General features: G+C 41.7%; 1 protein-coding gene across 2 annotated transcripts in view; it reads left to right on the top strand.

Annotated features, from left to right (window-relative positions):
• The first annotated feature begins 3,211 nt into the window (after positions 1-3,211).
• Positions 3,212-20,016, top strand: part of sema3bl (sema domain, immunoglobulin domain (Ig), short basic domain, secreted, (semaphorin) 3bl) — a 60,307-nt gene continuing 43,502 nt past the window's right edge. For both annotated transcript variants that reach the window (XM_029506121.1, XM_029506120.1), the window contains exon 1: positions 3,212-3,498. In XM_029506121.1, the coding sequence (XP_029361981.1) occupies positions 3,396-3,498 (103 nt within the window). In that variant the 5' untranslated portion in view covers positions 3,212-3,395. The remainder of the gene's footprint in view (positions 3,499-20,016) is intronic.

The raw sequence follows: 20,016 nt of genomic DNA, 5'->3' as shown, positions 1-20,016 counted from the left end.
CAAATTGTGTGAGAGAAAAGAGGTAGGCTGAATGAATTTCCTGTAACTGTGACTAATTGTAGCTGTTAATGGTAAAAAATACTGTCATGGCAATGCACGGCAGAAAGTCCTGGAACATACACGGCACACTAGCCACTAAAAACTTCATGCATATTTTTAATGGTTCACTGATGCAGAGGCCAACTGGGATTATGCCCAATGGCCGGTAGAAAGCTCTTCTTGACCTCCTTTGTCCTTTTACTGTGTCTTGACTCGTGTCGGCTCCATTATCTTGGGTTCCACTCTCACGGCCAAGTCCGATGAAACATTTATGAAACCTCAGGCACGTACACAAACACGCCAGCTGTCTCCTCATCTTGCGCCTCTAGATTGTTCTCCATCCCCCTACTTCTGTCCCGCCTCGCACATTGTGAATTCATGAACTTTCTTGCCCTGCCATTCCCAATCACTGCTCAAGGAGCAGCAGTCTGATTTGTCAAAGTGACGCAATGTCAAGATGCTGGTAAGTGGTCTTACGTTTCACAGCCTGTGACAGCTTGAAGAGCAAAACTCGGTCTCTGAAGGATTTTGTGAGGAGCGGAGAGGGAGCTTCACTCAGACAGCACGATCCAATTAGACAACTGACTGCAGTCCTTAAAACTGAGAAGTATTACTCTCCTTTCAGAGTAAATTATATTGTTCAATAGTTTGGATTGTAAATTGTGGGGCAATCACCATGTTTGAAACCAATATGAGTGTTGTCAGTGGTTGATGATGACATTAAGGAATCTACAGAGAAAATTAAAGGAGGAAGAGTAACGCAGAGCGAAGGAAATTCATTTAGTTTCATCAGCCCAACCTCTAACATTGTTGTGGTTATAGAGGCAATTCCCCCTCTCAGGTCACTTCCAGTTAACAGTTCCTTTGACAAATACAGGGAAAACACATTCACAACGATGCTGAGATGACCGCTGTTATACAAATGTATTCATTCAGCTGCTGAACGCTCAGGCGGCCTGTGACCTCTCCCGCTACTTTCCCACGTCTGTGTCCTTCGAAAAGAGTCTGCTTCTTGACAAGTGTTGTCCAATCATCAGCCGGCTGAGAGCTCTTCACTTCAACAAGAGCAGCTTCAATCACCAGCAGTCGCCAAATTGTCAACTCCTGTTTGTATGAAAAACCTTCATTGTGGTCCTCTGGCGTTCACTCTTAAATACCAGTCAACTTTCTTCACCGTAAAATGTTATTATTTCAGACAGTGCATGTTTTCTAAAATAATCTAGTGGTCCAAATTATATTGTCATCAGTGTGCAAGTTTGGTTTATACATATAACATATTTGATGCAACACAGGCATTTTAAACTCGGAAGGTTACAAATGTAGTTATTTTTAGTGAATTAATTTATTGTTAGAAGAATATAATGACCATTAAATTCAATCTTTGTTCACGGTAAACATTGTAATAATTTAATAATACCTTTTTGAGGCATTAAGTCGGAGCCAAATTCATGATACCAAACAAACATCACTGGCAGCCTCTGGGCTTCATATAATGTTTCACATTTTATGCCACTGTATCTGATTTTTATTAGAAAGCTGCTGTATAGCACAAAAGCAAACAAACACACAAAGACAAAACAAAAACAAAAAAAAACAGCGCACAAAAATGTGGGTAATATGTTAGTTTCTGGCAATTGCGTGCAATGAAACCAGAGAATATCAAATAGAAAATCCTTTCAGACCTGACCATCATCTGAAACGCACAAGAAAGCCCACAGAAAAGGACAAGTATCGACATCTTTATTTCATCAGCAAGCATTTTGTTTACCCGAAACACGATCATAATTTCCAGAGGCACAAAACCACTGGAATGACGTGGAGGCCATGCACTGTCAGCCGCCACAGCAATATATCCGCTTTCTCAGTGCAATATCTAAATTGCTAAATTGCACTTCTGAATATATTTTTCTTTACTTCCTGCTATTATGTGGAAACTGATAAGAAAATTACAATCGACCATGGGACAAAAACATTTCAGTCTCGGTATAATTAAATATATCTGTTACGCTTCAGGAGAAAGAAATATTTCCATCTGCGCTGACATTTCGTTGCCTTATAGCTCGTCTGAAATATGGGCAAAGCGTGCCCTATACATACATGGGTCAGATATTTGATTTGTTTTTTTCAGTATACCATGTTAATTTTATCTCAACTGAAATCTATTCCAACCTTCATATGCAGGGATGTCTAATTACTGCGGTCCTTGCCACGATGGGAAAAAAGCTGAAAGGGCGACTCAAACCTATACTGGACTGACTCTACATGTCACCCCATTGATCTGCCAGGACACGACAAGTTCAAAACACCAATGAAAACAGAACTTGGGAGCACAAAAAAAAAAAAAAAAAATATTCCCACTCACACATGGACACTCCTCTCACTCCTCTGTCTGCCTCTCAGCCCATATAAAACATGTTTGGTAGCCTTCAGTCTGCGACAAACAGGGCTTCCCAAAGGCTTGGGGTTGCAGTAACACTGACACCTTGAATGGCTTTCCCTCACCCTGCTGTGACCCCTGTGTTCACTTGTGGGCACTTGTGAATAGATGAGCATGGGGACAGGGGTGCTTGAGGGGCACCTCACGACTTCATTAAACCCCTGAGCACGTCCTGGTGGCGCTGAAGGGGTTGAAGAAGGCCAAGCATGCAGAGGTTCCCTTGCTGTTAGTTACTTCATTATTTTCTGTCTCCATTGTTTTGAAAACGTCAACTAGACAGGGCCAGCTCACCTACAGACGCAGACTGAATGATTTTGAAATGAAGATGAAAGCCAGGACCAGTGTGTTATCTGGAGTTCACCTTAAATCCGTCAGCATGTCTTAACTCTGCACACTCTTGTATCTTTTCCTTTTTATTTTCATTGCTTCGTTTGGGGCTTATCGTGTTTGCATAAAGCCTCACAGCGCTTGCAGCTGTTGCTAAATACACTTGACTTTTTTTTTTTTTGTTTGTTTTTTTGACGGATCATCTGTGAAAGCGCGTCTCCAAGTGCGCCTGTTTGGAGAGCGGCTGTGCGTAAAGGAGGGGCGCCTCTCTCTCTTTCTCTTTCTCCCTGCAAAGGCGCGGTCTCTCTCTCTCTCTCTCTCTCTCTCTCTGACACACACACACTTGTGCTGGGCAGCTCCTGGAGGGGAAATGAAGGAGCGGCAGCCTTCAGAGCTGAGTCAGTGAGCGGAGCGGACTCACAGCTGCTCGGCCAAACGCTCTTCTTGCGCACCGAGCGGGACTACACCTGGGACAGCAAATACCGGCGTCCCGCATCTCCCTCTATAATCTGCCGGGAATATTGTGTTTGGATCTTAGCCAACACGTGTTGAAATTATAATCGAAGACCAGAATCATTAAGACTGAAGCAGGATGAAGGAATTTAAGTGTCTCTTCCACATGATTGTTGCGCTGTTGGTCGCCAACATCTCGGCGACCAAGTTAAATGTGCCGCGCCTGAGGCTGTCATACAAAGGTAGTGACCAATCTATCTATCCATCCAATCTCCCACCTTTTCTTTGCATTTCCTAACTTGTCTTTCTAACAGTTTTTTCCTCTGGGTATTTGAACATAAGCTCCTCTTGTAAATGAAGCCTTTTCCTCCTCTTTTTATTTGTGCATTTTTCTCAAACTACTTACTCTCTTCGCGGTGGTCTGAGCTGGAAGTGTGAAATTCGGGTCGCTGTTTTTGGCTTCTGTTTTGCGGGGTTTATGTGTTTTTTGGAGAGCCCGGTGCTTTGCTCCTGGGCTGCGGCGCAGGCGGGGTGTCCAGCCAGAGGAGCTTCTGGCGGAGCTTCATCTCTCTGCGGTGAGACACCCCAGGGTGCCATCATCTCATTATAAAAGTTTATTAGCAGCTTCGACCGCAACGAGACGTCTTAGATTACGGAATGAGCTCTATTTACCGTCCTGCAGGGGTTGGTGGTTTTCTAGTCTCACTGCTTAAACCATGACAACTTCCATTCCTGAGTCATTTCCAGATTCATTGGCTGCTGGCTTTGATTTCAGCCTTTTTATTGTTTAGTCTAATGAGTAAATTAGGTTAATATGTTTCCAGAAGTATATTTCCACATGGCTTGCTGAGGATTTTGGCCAGCTCATGGCCTTTCTCCTCTTCTCCTCTCTAACCAAAGGCCTGATGCTGGTCATGACTCACTCGGGTTTAATGATAACAAGGCGGCAAAAGACTTAGTGCTTGTGGTTGTGTAAGTGCTGTTGACTGTGTTGATGCCAGCCTGCTCATTGTTTGTCCTCACTCAGGCCCGAGCGGCTCCACTGGCATCATCAGCGATAGATATCACACAGGATTTCCTCCCATCCAGCCCCATGTTTTAAGGAGAAAAGCCACCATCTGAGCTTGCTGGTCTTCCTGCTGGCTGGACTGGAAACTTTGGGCAACAATAGATAGAGTCTGATTAAGAAATCAGAGTGAACAATCAGGCAGGGATTTTGAATTCATATTGAGAGGCAAAAAAGCAATAGACTACAACCAAGGCCGAAATGTGGAGATGTGCATTTGGCCACCTCTTTTTTTTTTTGGGCACAACTTTTAGTCATTGCTTTTGTTTCCTTAGTTTTTGCTCAGCTGGTACCAGTGTCTTAGTAACATGATTTTTAGGAAAGTACAGAATTTTGCTCCATAGTATTCATGGTGCATGGAAAATATGACAGGGTCTCAGCCAAAATGTTCCTCTTGTGCCCAGGAAATATCGAAATTAAGTGGAAAAATGGTCATAAAATCCACAGAGCATGAATGTTAAAATACCAGGTATCAGAATACCAGCTTTGACAGAAGAGAGATTGGCATTAAATGTCCCTGAACATGTTTATGTCACCATTGGAAGTGACCCCCTTTATTGGATTGACCTATGACCTTTCCACTCGCACCATTCCCTGAGCAAATGTCAGGGCTGAAGGGCTGGAAGACTTTTTTGCTGTGAAACACACTGCAGTCCTCAAAAGGTGGGCCCTTATTGTTATCATTATATTATTGCCCAACAAAGTAATTTGGGTATAACGAAATATGACAAATTTTGTCACAGTTTCGTCATTTATTAATATTTCGTAAGTCCATTTGCTTACTGATCCATTTTATTCCATGAAATGTAATGTGAAGTTCATCGGATGACATTTAATACGTAAGAAATCCTACTCAATTACACAACTGGGGAGTAGATGCAGAGTGGAGGGAACTTCTGTTTTTGAGCAAACAAGGTCATGCCCTCAGCTAACATGAGAAGTGAAAAAACGAATGCAAGATTCTCGTTCACTGGGTTTTATTGATGAAAAGCGTCTTCTTCAAAGTCCCATATTTTCACTTTGATCGAGCAATAACCAGCACATAGTAACCATAATGTAACCAGCACAATATTAAACCACTTTGTCTACATTATTGGCCATAAAACCCCTCAGAAAAAAACAAAAACCCTCAGCTCTCATTTTGCAAGCAAATTGAGGCATGTGGGGATAAAACCTGCCTATAAGATTTTAATTATAGTGACCGACTACTTCCCCATTTCCTGTTGAGGTGAGCTCAAATTTGATCCCACAATTTGCCCTCTTTACCGTGATTTCCTCTCTGACTCAGGTCTGCCTTTTCTTCCTCTATTTTTCCATGGTTAATCTCTCCATAGGGCTCATCTCCTCACAGTTCAGCGGCAGTTCTCATTCTTCTGTCTCACACCAGCATTTTCCCTCTTTCCTTTTGTTTGGCTGGCTCCTCAGCCTCTTTCTCATTACAACTCGGAGAGGCCCAGAGGGTGTTTTCTATTCTCCAGAGGATGTAGAGGTAATTTAGTGACAGGAAAAGCTGTCATTATCTCATTTCAATCAATTAGTGGGTAGAAGTTCACGCAGGAGGAAGGAGAGCCATTTTTACCTCCAAACTCTTATTAAAGCACTCAGTCCTTCGCGCTCCTCTCCTCCTCTAGTGATTCAGAGGTAAAAATGAGGAGAATTTAGATGAAGCGTAAATCATTGGCAGCTATTATAAATGCGTTGCTGAAATGACTGTAGAAGTGCAATGTTTAAGATTGTGTAGGATTTGAGCTTAAATCAAAATGTGAAAAAATCCAACAGTGCTTGGTGAAGCTGCAGTGATAATGTTATGACCAAGACTGATATTAGCGTGTGAACAAGCTAGCCACCATCTTGTAATACCACATTGTGACACTGGATGCTGTGCGAGTCGGTGTCAGTTGGGAGATGCTTCAACTTCAAGGTGAAGTATTTTTAAAACTCACTTGGCTCCAGCTTGTTTGGTGAGCAACTTTAGGCGTATCCAATAACTGATAGCTGTACAATTAGATTGTATTGATTTAGCCGGCTGAGTGAATACACGATTCACAAGATTAAAATCACTTAACAGGATGACTCTGGCTTAAGGAGGGAAGAGGTGGGTGAAGAGGGGAAATGTTGCCACTTGTGGCTGTGGAGAAAATAACACGTTACACCTTGAAATTTGTCTCATTTAAATTCTCCTGAAACACTTTTAATATCCTGTTTCCAGTGAATTCAGCCTTTCTGGGTTTATCTTCACATATGTTGGTGTTAAATGATGTCTATGTGAAAATCCCCTGGCTTCTCGCTTGAGTTATTACCTCAGTAAAAGTTTTCTGAATGAGTTTATGGCCTCATTTGCCACTTTCCAGTCTTCACCAATACAACACAATGTCAGTCTTTTCAGTTTTAGACTCTAGAGCATAGCCACCATGTGACTGACTGATCTGCTGGATCCGCCCCTCACTCCTCCTGGTGTCAAAAAACCAAGATAAGGACAGCTGGAGGATTCAGAAAGAGTGTTCAGATACTCGTAATGTCACCATCAGCTGCTACTCGTTCTTTAGATAATTTGTTTGTTTCATCCTCAGAGGACACTGCTTTCATTCATTCTTGCATTCATATGTTTGGAGGCAATCATCAGCTGTTTTCTTAAATATCCTAATTTGAAAACTCTCAAAAGATAGTGTGTGTATGTGCGTGTGTTTATATGAGGTGACACTGAGTGGGTGATGTGTGTCTATTGTTGGCTGGACTCCCAGCCTTATGCCCAGCGTCTATACCAAACCTCCCATCATGCATCTCTCTCTCTCTCTCTCTCCATGTCTTTCATTTGTCATCCAGCTCCGACCTTCTCCTTTTATTCATTTGAGTTCTCTGTGTCTATTTGTGTGCTTGACAGACACATAGTAGCTTTAGACACCCAAACAAACACAAACACAGACACACACACACACACACACACACACAGACGCACACACACTCCAATACAATATTCACTTTGTTGTGCCAAAAGCGGAGGGGGGGGGGGCACTTGAAAACACAAAGGCTCACATCAGCGTCCTATTTTGATTAGATTGCATTCGTTCTCAGAGTGAAAGGCTTTGTTTGTTTTCCCTTACAGCCTGTGAATTAATGAGTTTGTTTTCCTAGTTGGCGTTACCCAGATGCATACATGCAGACGGGTGTTAGTTTTTCTTAGGCGGAGCGGGATAATCTGTCACCAGGAGTCCAGGACAGTCTGGAGCTGCTGGAATGTAGGCCAACTCCATCCTTTCATCTCTCAGCTCTTTTCCTTAACTCTTCTCTTCTTTTTCATGCATCCCTCCATTTTATGTCCATCACTAGTCATACTGATCCTTGTAACAGACAGGTCATAGCAACCTTCCCCCTGCTCAAGAGTAGCTGCTTCAGTTCAGTTGAGGTGTTCTCAGGTCAATGGTCCAATCAAAAGTCAAAAAGTTGAAAAAGGAAGAAACAACACAACAAGCCAACCTCTTTAAAAAAAAAAACAAAACGGGATTCATGAAAGATTTGTTTTGAGAAATATTGGAAAGAATCCCTTCTTTCCAATATTTCGCAAAACAAATCTTTTTTTTTTTTTTTTTTGGTTTTAATGTTTCAGAAGTGGTTGACATGTTTAGATTTCAAATAGGTCAGTGGCCAATATAAAAAGTTTACAGTGGATGAATATTCTAAATAATTTTATAAAAGAAATAAAATATGGAATGACAGAAAATAGTTCTGGACCACGTTAAAATGACTTTTTATTGATTTCAGCTCTAACATCCACTTTAGTTGCACGGAGATGTATTTAAAGAGCGTCAGACAGTTTGCTAGATATTAAAACTTTTCACTGTTTTCAGCGATCCTCAGTTTCAAGGACAGGAGTTTTGGCTGTTTCTCCTTATGAAAGTTGTGCAATTTGTCTGAAGACTAAGTGCGTGAATCTAGGAGGAGCAGAAAGCCATTAAATATAATCAAATGACATATGTGATTAGATCACAAAGGATTGGCTTCAGTACATGGGGAATAATCAACTTTGTATCGTGTGGTTATTTGAAGTAAACAAAGCAAAAGAAAACAATCAAACAAATAAATAAAAAATACACACAATAGTTGCTACTCATGAGCTACTGCAACGGCTACCGCTCCACACATCCACATATCCACAAATTTATTTCCTAAACAAAACATTTTGGCTGTTTTGGCAGTTAAATATAATAAATCATCATTTCTATGTCACACACTGAAAGAAAGATAATTTACTTTATATTTGTATGTAATATTCTTTGATGAATGCAGCACAATAGTGCTTTGTCCTGTCTATGAAAACCACTCATATTTAGTTTGGAGGCACAGAACCAGCGAGAGGTTTTCAGTGGTATGTGGGGTTGCTGACAGAGGAAACACACTACATGTTCTTTGACACATGATGTGTGTACCGGAGAAGGAGCCTCAGTGATTGTGTTGACTTCAGCCGTGTGTGCCGAGGCGTTCGTGCGTCAGCGTTTTTGATCTTTAAAGCTTTTGTGTGTGTGTCCACGTGGGTGTGCACGGAGTCCGAAATGTGGCTCTCTGTGTAGAAGTACAACAGATGCAAAGCTCCAGAGTTGTGTGTGTGTGTGTGTGTGTGTGTCTGAAGTTAACTGCATGTGCTTATGTTTGTGAGTGTGCGTCTGGGACAAAGGGAGAGAGCAACTACAACGGATGTATGACATCTGCGTGTCGAGGTGCCACTTGTGTGCTGTGTCAACAGCATCTCTCCTGTGGCAACTCTCAGATGGCGCCTTGGCCAGATTACAGGCAACACGCAGATGGAGGAAACAGACACGGTGGGGGGCAACTGGCAGTACAAGTATGAGAGATGTGGAGCTGGAAAAGGGGTTTAGATAAACACCGAGTCAGATCAAAGAGCACACATGAAGAGGAGATCTGGGCGAGAAGAAAAGAGAGAAGGTGCAAGGGATGTTTGAGGAAGGGTAAAAGTCAAGAGTGAGGGAAAAAAAGAAAATTGGTTGGCATAAGACCAAAGAAAGAGATTGCGGCTTTAGAAAAACAGCTTGGAAAACATTTGCATGACAAATGGATTGTAAAGACTGCACGGTGAAATTCCGCCCTTTATTTTTGAATTGAACCATAACTGTGATGGCGATAAAACATACCCCCCACTTGTGGCAGTTCTCATTGTTCCTCCTGCCTGTGAATAATATTAGTGAAATTACCAGTACAAGTGCGTCAGCAGAGATTTCTTCATCTTGTTGGGTTTTAGGCGAATTTCATGGCAGAGCACATGTGAAAGTGTGTTTCACCTCCAGCAACAGGAACCAAAAACTCCCATCTCTAAAGCTTTTAAACGCTGTGGTCCTGATGAACAGGGACATGGTGGGCACATTGCATTGCATTAACTTCAATATTAAAAACATAAATCTATCATCAAGTGGCCATTAATACTTCTTAATGGTTGACTGGCAACTTTAAAATGATTACAGAATCTTATATTTGTGTTTACATCCACTTTTATCGCCTAATTTTTTGTTTCCTATACATTTATGCATATAAAATATTAGTTTCTCCCTCCTTTGGATAAAAGAAAAAGGAACAGGTGAACCAAACCTGTCTCACCTTTGTTGTCACAGAAATGCTTCAGTTTAAATTGTGACATGTTCACTGAGGCTCAGGTCAAGGAGCTATTTGTAAGTTTTGCTGTTGCCACGCAGCCTTTTGTCTTTTGTGTCTAAAGTCTAAAGCTGTGAGGCAGGACTGCCTTTGGATAAACACCTGCTAGCTACATCAGTGGCGACCCGGTGGATAAATTGAACACCTCACCTTGTTTCTTGAAGTCCAACGACAGATTGATAAACCCCTGCTGGGATCCAACAGTTCAGCTTTGCTGCACAACGTGAACATGCCCAGATAAACAGGCTATTGACACCATTAGAGATCAGCGTTCACAGACAAGGCTAAAGCTGAACCAGTGCAATGGACCCCTAATGCTGCCATGATCACACAGAAGGTCTAAAGATGAATGGAAGAGGGGGATGCCCATGAATTTCAAAGAAAAGATGGGAAAGAAGGGGCTGTAATGAATAAAAGAGCCTTGAATGTTGGGAGAAAACAAAGGGTCACAACCTGAAAGAGCAAATGCGAAAGAAAAAGAAGACGAGAGCGAATGAACGGTGGAGAAAAAAGCGAGCAGGAGACAAGATGCAAATACCACGGAAGGGCATTTAAAAAGAGGTCATGATGGTGGAGGGGGGGATAAATGGATGAAGAGAAGACTTAGGGGAGCCACGCAAATGAAAAGGAGAGGAACAGACAGGAGGTTGACAGAGTGGAGAGAAAAAAGAGGGATGGAAGAATGAGAGATGTACGGATAAAAGGAGGGAGGATAACCTGAAGGCTGAAAGACACTGGCTCCTTTGAGAAGCAGAGGTAGAAGGTTCAAGTCCTAACAATGTGGCTTTGACCATCTGTCATGTAGATTACCCACTGCTCCATTTCCACTCAGTTATAGGAGATGTGTGTATGTGTCCCTGGTGCAGAAAGTGGTATCTCTTTCCATTGTGTGTGTGTGTGTGTGTGTGTGTGTGTGTGTGGGTGTGGGTGTGTGTGCGCACCTAAATCGACCCCAGTGTCCAAACGGTGGTGGTTGTTTTAACATGAGCGTTACAAATCACAGCAGTACACGCTCACCAAGGGGGTGTTCAAGTCCTGAAAAACTATTTATCTAAACTTTTTACACTTCAGCACACCCTGAAAACTGAAGACACACAACAGTGTGTCCAAGGGGGGGATCTGCTCCTCCCTCCCTGTTGTTGTACTGATGTCAGCTATTGTTCCACTGTGTGCCGGTCAGTTTGCCCTGTCTGTTCTGATGCATCCTGCTTTGTTCATTTCATTTCCTTTACGCTTCAGTGGTTTTAATAATAGCATCTTACAGCTCTTTCAATGTTGGATATTTTTTTTAGTCTCAGTGAAGATGATGGATGAATGAATACCATACTTCACTGCTGCTACCAAAACTACAGCTCCCACAAACTACATGTACACAGCTAATTTAGTAATGAGTAAAGTAATTATGTTTTTTAGAAGAAAAGGAATAATATGTACAAATACAAGAAAAAAACACAAGAAGTTTTTATACTCGACTCGATAAATGTGGGCACTCAGAATGAATGACACAAAATCTTGCCACATGTTGCAATCTTAAGCAACTGTAGATATTTTTCACCCCTGTATTATGCACATAAGTAGGTTGAGACACATTTCGGTATTTTCACATTGAGAAAAATCATACGAGTTAAACCTCATTTATCCTAAATACCTGTATCACATTGCAATCCATCCCATTTAAGGCAAAGTCACAAATGTCAACCTCCTGGCAGGCCAGGTCTGATTAACCAAATGAGATCAAGCACATTATATCATTATGTTTTACTCATCAGGACAAACATGCATGAACTCGTAAAAACCCCCTCTGGAGTCAAAATTATATCTGCAGTTTGTGCGTGAAATCATTTGGCTGTCTTGAAACAGGGCTCCAATGACTTTTGGGGAAACTCAACCCTGGTTTGAAAATAATAGGCTCTATTTGTGAAATGTTTAAATTGCTAACAAACGTTAACATAAGTAAATATAAGTCACATGGCTGCCTGCTGTCCACCCAACCCTCTCCATGGGTTCAACAAATCACCCTCAATAACATCTTGTGAAAACTTTGAGTTCTCTTGGACTAATGTTGAACTTGGCTTCCTCCTGGATGTCACTATTTGCCAAGTGCATGCTGAGCTGTGGTGTTGAAATGACAGATACTCTGCCAGTGTTTCACTGTTCCAGCTTGAGGAAGAAACATCCCTGAACCACTCTTCTCCTGAAATAGAGAAACATCCTCAGTTCTGTTTTTCTCTGCAGACATTAAGGGATTAGCAGGCATTAAATATTGTGCAGCTGGACATTCCTGCAGAGCACACCAAGAAAGGAGAAAGGAAGAAGAAGAAAAAAAAGACTAAAACGATTACACACATATGTAAACCGCTGTAGACACAAAGAGAGAGATTTCCTTATGTCTTCTCATATCACGGCATTTGGCAGTTTGGCTGGCAGCCAATGTTAAAATGATAGAGAAACAGGGCAGAGGTGTCCTTTAATGAAGGATTTTAGATGTTACATGTGGCACACAGCCTGAAATATGGTACCCTCTGCCACCAAAACAAGTGCAACCTATCTTGAAGTCATCGATTACTTCCAGTGGAGCCTCTGACAGGAAGAGCTGAGCTCCACAGTGGGCTGAAGTGTCTGTTAAACAGCTGCTGGCAAACGAATTTGCTCTGCAATCATCTGTTGAACTGATGTTTGATACTGAACTTAGCCATTTTACTTTAACAGTTTAATTTTTCCAACCTTAAAACAACAACAAAAACTCGGTGTAGCAATTTTTAAAATAAATAAATCAGTTACAGCAACGGGCACCAAGAGCTTGGAAATGTGGACGGGTATGATCTCATCATAAAATCAATAGTTTTAAATGCATTGCACACAATTTCATGTGTAATTTGCATTTTGGAAAGGAAAGAGAAAGTGAGAGGTAAGTGTGTGAGGTATGGGGTGGAGATTTTGGAGAGTAATGGAGTAAGAGTGGATTAAAAGTGGAAAGAAAAAAGATGCAAAGGAAAAGCTGGGTAGAGAAAAAGTAACTAGTCATCAGGGAGAGAGCAAGAGAAGGAAGGAAAGGGGAGGCAGAGGAGGGTGAGTGTTGATGAGGATCTAGGGTGATGAGGTCACAGTTTACTGTGTTTTAATTGGCCCAGCAGGGAAGATTGGGTAACAAGAACTCTGATAGCCATCCTGAGACGGCCAAAGGAGAAGTGTGCGTGCGTGCATGCATATTAGTCGAAGTGAGTGGGTGAGCACTCCCTTTTTGGCACTCATTTTTCATGGTTTTATCGCATGATCATGTGTGCTAAATATGTGAGCTGCGTGAGTAAAATGTCATCTCCAGTGAGGAGCACCAACAGGTTGACAGGAAATCCCTGGATTTACTCTGTCATGGGTTATCTGCTCTGTGGTAAACAACGAAGACACTGATTTCAGGTCTAAAATTTATGAATTCATACTGAACAAATAAGAAATGAAGCTGAGTTGGCAGATAAACTGTGCACTAGGCTTTCCTTTATAACGTAATTTATGAGAGGAGCCAATTTTTGGTTTCAGCAAGACCTCCAGCCAGAACAAACACGTGCTGTTTGTGTCTTCCCTCTGACGTGACCGACAGGAGCTTCTCCTGATAACACCTAATGCAGCAGGTTTACCTGATGTTCATGGTTACAGCTACAGTAATAACCCCTTCACAATATTAAAACAGTTTCCAGTGTTACAAACAGACTCCCACTCTGATGTTGAAAAGACCGGTGAAGCTGAAAAAAATACATAAAAAACAAAACTGTCCATATTTAATTTGGTTACAATAGTGAACATGCATGTCTACTCCCTCTGTAATATAATTAAAGGTTGGAAAACAACAGGCTGTTTTTCAATTCCATTTATTTGTGACAAACATTTAAAGCCTAAGAGTAAAAAAAAAAAAAAAAGAAGATTAAAGCTGTGTGCCAAATCTCTATTTAATTGAATAGTGTATTCAAAACAGAAAACAGGCTTTAAAAAAAAACCTTCCACTGATTCACTATTATATTCTCCCACAATGCAATGCAACAAGAAAAGAAGCAGCTGCTTAAAGCTGGAGGAAAAATGAAACTAATTGTGGCTGCTGGTGAGACAGCTCAAAGACCACCTCAAGAAAGAAAAGCATTTTCCAATTTTTTGATGCCTCTCCGTGAAGTCTAATTGCTTTTAAATGAGGTATTTGTCTTTTTCTGTTTTCATTCAGATGAATTCCTCTTCCACTGGTTTGCTTTTTCTTTCCTTCTACAGCACTGAAAGAACGGCACAGCAGCCATGTTTGTGCTTGTCAGGTTGCTTTATCAAGTTAGTGTGCAGCAAGTAATTACAGAATGTAAATGAATGTTATGAAAAGGCGTTTAGTCTCACAAATTTCATCACAAGATGAAAACTTGTCAAAGTTACACACCACTCCATGGAAGATAACTGTACAGCTCTCATTCACAAGCTGTTGACATATTCACTCAAATGCAATTTCTTTCTTACTTTATGACCCTGATGGAAAACCCAGGAGATCAACAAAGTCACTGTCATCATCTGAGAGTAATGAATGTCTGAACTTGTGTTTTTCTTCATGCTCATTAAAAATTGTGGTGCTGGTGGAAAAGTCATAAAGCTTAATCTTGTGTTTGAGACAAATATCTACTCCGTTTCAGAGCAACCTAATGAAATCTGTGAAATCTGTGAAATAATACAGAATAGCCAGTCACATAATTTGTCTTTGCACTTCTTCATTGTGCTGACAACATGTCAGGGGCATGTAAAATGAGGAGCTTTAGATGAGATAAAAACACTCATCTGACCAACCCCAAATTTTCATCGCACAAAGAACCACACGAGGAGACACAATGTAGAAGAGGAGAGGGAAATATGAGACTCATGAGTGGAGGATGAGGAGGAGGAGAGGGAGTGATGAGAGGAGGAAAAGCACTGCGAAATGACTTTTTTGTGTGTATGCACCAAATTCCAGAAATACTTGGCACGCAGCAACAATATACAGCTGAGCTGTAATGATACCCTGGGAAGTATGTCTGTGGTCTAATGACTCTAATGAGCCTTTATTTGTTTTAACTTATTTGTGAGTGTCAAAGCTCAAGAAAACAAAATGGCAAAAATGAATATTTAAAAATAATGACTGAAACCAAGTTTTGTTGGTTTAGAATAGAATAGGTGTGAATGGACCTTGAACTTATTGATATGTGTGTGTGTGTGTGTGTGTGTGTGTAAGTGTGTTTTGTTGGCATGTCTTTTGCAGTCCAGAGGGTCTAATGGGCTTCAGATGTCCCTCTCTCCCACTGAACCAACGATAACAATGATACTATTGTGCGTGTGTGCGTTCGCGAGTATGTGTTTTTGTGGGTTTAACACAGTTTAAACTCTGTCTGTACCCAATTTGTACATTAGAGATGCCAGCATGGTATTTTAGCTTTTCCACGCTGCCTGTCTCTCAGTAAGTCCTTTCCTCCGATCTTCTCTTCTTGGATCTATTATTGTTATTCATAAAGTGCAATTGAAAGCTAGAGATTTTATATTACAGCTGCTAAGTGATGCTGTCAATAACAGTGCCAGTTTAAAGGGACCGGGATGAAGACCTCTAAGTTGGTAATGTGTGTTCACTCACAGACATGGACTTTGCTGTAAACCACGTGATGGTTTTGTTTAATTGCAGTGGTTTTCCATCAGAATTTGGGAAACCATGTGGAAGTCTGCATATACAATCTGCTTTCTTGTGAAACAGTCATTCATCAGTAATAGGAAGCCAAGTATGGTATTATAAACCAGTAGCTGTTGATCGTATTATTGACTGAATGAAGGTTCACCCACATGTATCCACTGAATGAGTCATGATGTAATTTCTGTACTTAGTAGTTCAGCTTTCATTTTTTTTTTTTTTTTTTTTTTAAACCCAACCTGATGTTGCGGCAGACGCTAGTGCCTTATAAGGATTTTGGTCAGTGCACTACAACTTTCCCAATTTCCTCTTTTCTCCTTTGACATGCTGCACATCTTCCTCACGCAGAAGCTGCCAGAGTAAAGGAAACTATTCAGCTAAGGCTCGTATCGATATTGGTTGTAAATCTAGTTTAGAGCAGGTAGGGCAGGGAGAAACTGGCAGCCCAGCCCTCTGGCTGTCCCAGCATGCACTGGGCAAGACAACATTCCCATGCAGATGTTTTATAAAGCATCTTTTGACTGTTGGACACCAGAGCCGCAGGAGGAAACCCTAACTAATCTCACAGTGATCAGTAGAAAGAGCAGATAAAGATTTCCATAGCTGGAGGGGAAACATGTTTGTCTTTATGCCTTAATTCTGCCCTCAGTTTTTTTCACACTAGGTCTCTTTTTTTCCCTCTTTAATTAGAAGTTTGATGAAGTGTAATTGGCCCTTGGCTGATGAAAGGACCATGTAAGATCCCAGATCAAACAAAGATGTCTCAAAACTGTCTCAACAGCCGCAGTGAATCAGAGGTCGACCCATCTGACTGTTAGATTTAAGATACACCCACAGCGCAACGCCTCTGCCTGACTGAGCGGACCACAACATAAACAAATCCCAGAATAAATGATTGCGTACTCGTCTTTGTAGTGGCGACACGATAGGATAGTTGAGGTTTGACATGTACAGTGGAGCCAGATGCTCGATCGCGTGTCGCTGTTCCTCAACGCAAAGTAACTCGCCTGCCTTTAAGATACATTGGAGACAGATGTCGACTGTTTTCCTGCGGATGGCGTCTGGGTTAGATGTCCAAGGTACTAAACCACAAGGTGGATAAAAGGAAAGAGAGAGGGGGACAAAGATCTGGAAGCAAAGGGAAGACAAATGTATAGACGTGAGAGACAAAATTGAAGACAGATTTGAAAGTCATTTCAAGAGCAGAGAAATAACACCAGAGAGGAAGTTAAAATCGGAATGACAGAAGAAGCAGAACATGATGGAAACTAGAGAGGGGTTAAACTGATAGATGGAAGAGAGGTGAAGATGGATAGACAGCGGGAGAAGAGGTTGGTGAGACGTGAGACAGTGGTGTGACTTCCACAGTGAGGCGATGAGCTGCTGGAGTGATAACAAGCAACAGATGGAAGCTGTTCGGCCACCTTTCCCCTCTGCTTCAGTGCGTGGCTGTGCTATTTATGTGCTTACATTTCTGTTGCCAGATTTGTGTGTGTATTGTTGGGAGCCATCTATGAGATACAGCAGTAGACAGGCAGACACATCAAAGAAGTCTCTGCTTCCAGACTCGAGTATCTTGGAGAGTTTGTGTATATGAAGGGGAAAGTACCTAAAGCAAATCATAACAGTGAACCACACAGAAGGAGTCGGATAAATAATTGCTTCATTTGTGGATGAAAGTTCAGGACACAAAGTCTTTGAAAATGTCTACAACATCGATCAAAGACACGATCAAACAACCTGTCCAGATGCTCCGACTCACAAATCCAGTCGAATAGTGGAAGAACTGTGATGCCGTTGTTAGCAGTATCTTCCTAAGAAAAACCAAACGCTCAAATTTAGAAGCAGTGTAAGTATAACATAAACACCAGGGACTGCTCTTTGTTTCTCCGACTGGGAGCTTTTCTGAAACTTAATCAAGTCTTTATTTTTGTAACAGTGGCAACACAGGTTCACCTTTAACCGACTAACCACACTGGGCTTCAATCTGGAGCAGAAATGTGGTTTAGTCTTAGACATCTCAACCCCCCCCGTGCCTCATGGTACACAGGGACACAAGTCTCTCCCCAACTTCTCTCCCCATCACACAGCACCTTGTCATTCTTCATCACTCCTTCTCCGACTGGAGGTCATCTCAGGGCTCTGAGCTGTGTGGAAAAAGTTGAAGCAGTGGAGATGAACAATTATCAGCTGAGGACAGCATGGAGCTGTCTGCAAGTTCTGCTGATAAACTGTCATGAGAGACTAATCAGACCTTCCTACTGAAATATGCTGGCCTCCCCATATCTGCTCATGTTCGTACAGGAGTGTTGATGTTTCTGTGCTACACGCCCATCTTACTTCATATACATCATGCAATTTTGCAGCTTTATGAAGCCGCAAAAGTGGATAGCTTCTATATTTTAAAAATCTAATTTTACATGAAAATGAATATTATATTGAGCACAGCTTTCCACCGTCTAATTTAAAACTCCTCCGGGGCTTAAAGCACGTCTTCTCTTCACCTCACCATGTTTTTTCTTTTCTTGCTAGCCCTGCCAGTCCCAATGAATCCATCAGACCTCACTTCCAGCACTTTCTGCTCATCTCTCTTCCCGCTCGTTATTTTTCTGACTCTTAGCTGTTTAAAAAAAAAAAAAAAAGCCATTCCCTTATCTCTCCAGCTTTCTCTGGCTCCCTCTCTCCCTGCAGTATATCCTTGTCACTGCTTCTATCCTGTCTTTCGTATAAAATTACTACCATAATGAGTATCTTCAGAGGATGCTGACTGGTCTCAGTGGGAGACAGTATTTCTCCAGAAATGCTCGTTCATCTTGGTTCTGATTTGGCTGCCATAAAGACACTTGCCAGGAATATCCAGTTAAAATGTGATGGTCTCTGTAACAGGTTACAGGTGAAGTGATTTGAACAACTTTATACGTGTGCATGAATGTGTATGGTTGAGGTGTTCGTGGAGACCTCAAACTTCTTAAGCGTCACAGAGACTTGTTTTTATTGGAACAAAAGGTGAATTATTAAAATCAAACTTAATTATGAATTTAAACATTTTAAGATGAAGCTATGTAAGAGTTAGGCCAGAACTTATGGTTCAAAATGGTTGAAAAGTTAATGTGAAGTTCTCGGATTTCGTGGAGACAGAGCTTTGTGTGTGTGTATTTGTGTGTGTGCTTTCATGGCCTCAGTGATGGACAAGGTGTCAGTAGTACTTGGGGCCCGTATGCTTCACTCTATCAATACACTTACTGAGTGGCAAAACTTTTTTCCCATATGTTTGTGTCCGGGTGCACATCTGTGTTATTGCCCCTAGTGAAAAAGAGAAAACAATAACGAACGTGACAGACGAGTGATGAAAGAGAGACAGAAAGACATTTTCAGTGAAAAGACTTCTCCGTTGAGGCATACCGTTTGGCATACCGACACCTACTCATATATATTTCTCTCCTCATCCCAGTACCTGAGCTGAGAGAGAGAGAGAGCAACAGGGAGAAGGAGAGGTGATAAAGACGAAACAGAATGAAAAGAGAAAGGAGGCAGAAAGAAGTGGTGCCTGTGTGAGAACGTGGAAGATTCGAGCTGCAGGAGGCTGGGAGGCTTTGTGGCAGTAAACCTTTGGTTGTCTTTAGTGTGTGTGTGTGTGTGTGTGTGTGTGTGTGTGTGTGTGTGTGTGTGCATAAAAGAGAGGAAGGAAGGAAGGACACCCCGCACCTATCTGACCTGGAATTCAACCCAGCTCCTGCTAGTCCTGCAGAGTTCTTACAGCAACCTTTTGACTTTGAGGCTGCTGCCAGATCAGAGAGGAGAGCCAGATGCATGTGCAGACTCACTCCTGCTCTTCACTTACGTGTTTACTGTGGCCTCATTACATCATACGCTTGTTTATAATCACTGTGGCTCACAATAGGTACCTTGATATCCCCATCCCAGTACGCCATCTGACCCAGATAAAAGTTCCCATTTCTGCTGTTAATCCCAGTTTCTGGCTCACATTGCTGCTCTCTCCTTGAAGGAAACCTTAATAAGTAGAGACAATTACATATTTGAAGAATGTGTCATTATGATGATTAACTATTCTTTTGCAATACACTGTTGAAGAGGGGTCAAAAAATGATCTTGTTGTGAACAAAGTTTTCTTCAAATATGTATGAGGATGCCCCAGGTTCATTTTGCCAGCCTTTCACAGTGCAACGCAAGCGGATCGTCCTTTCCTTACTGAAGGCTGATTCAGGTGGGCACCAGTAGACAATCAACACCAGCACGTACGGCTGCAACAAAGTCAGCTGATTGGGTCTTGGCGTTGGAAGCAGAAATGTTCCCACGAAACAACTGGAAACTGCTGGATGTTTTGATCATCAGCATCGTTTGTGA

The sequence above is a fragment of the Echeneis naucrates genome, chromosome 7 (assembly GCF_900963305.1).
Source record: "Echeneis naucrates chromosome 7, fEcheNa1.1, whole genome shotgun sequence".
NCBI lineage: Eukaryota > Metazoa > Chordata > Actinopteri > Carangiformes > Echeneidae > Echeneis > Echeneis naucrates.
This window is presented reverse-complemented; position numbering and strand designations above follow the sequence as displayed.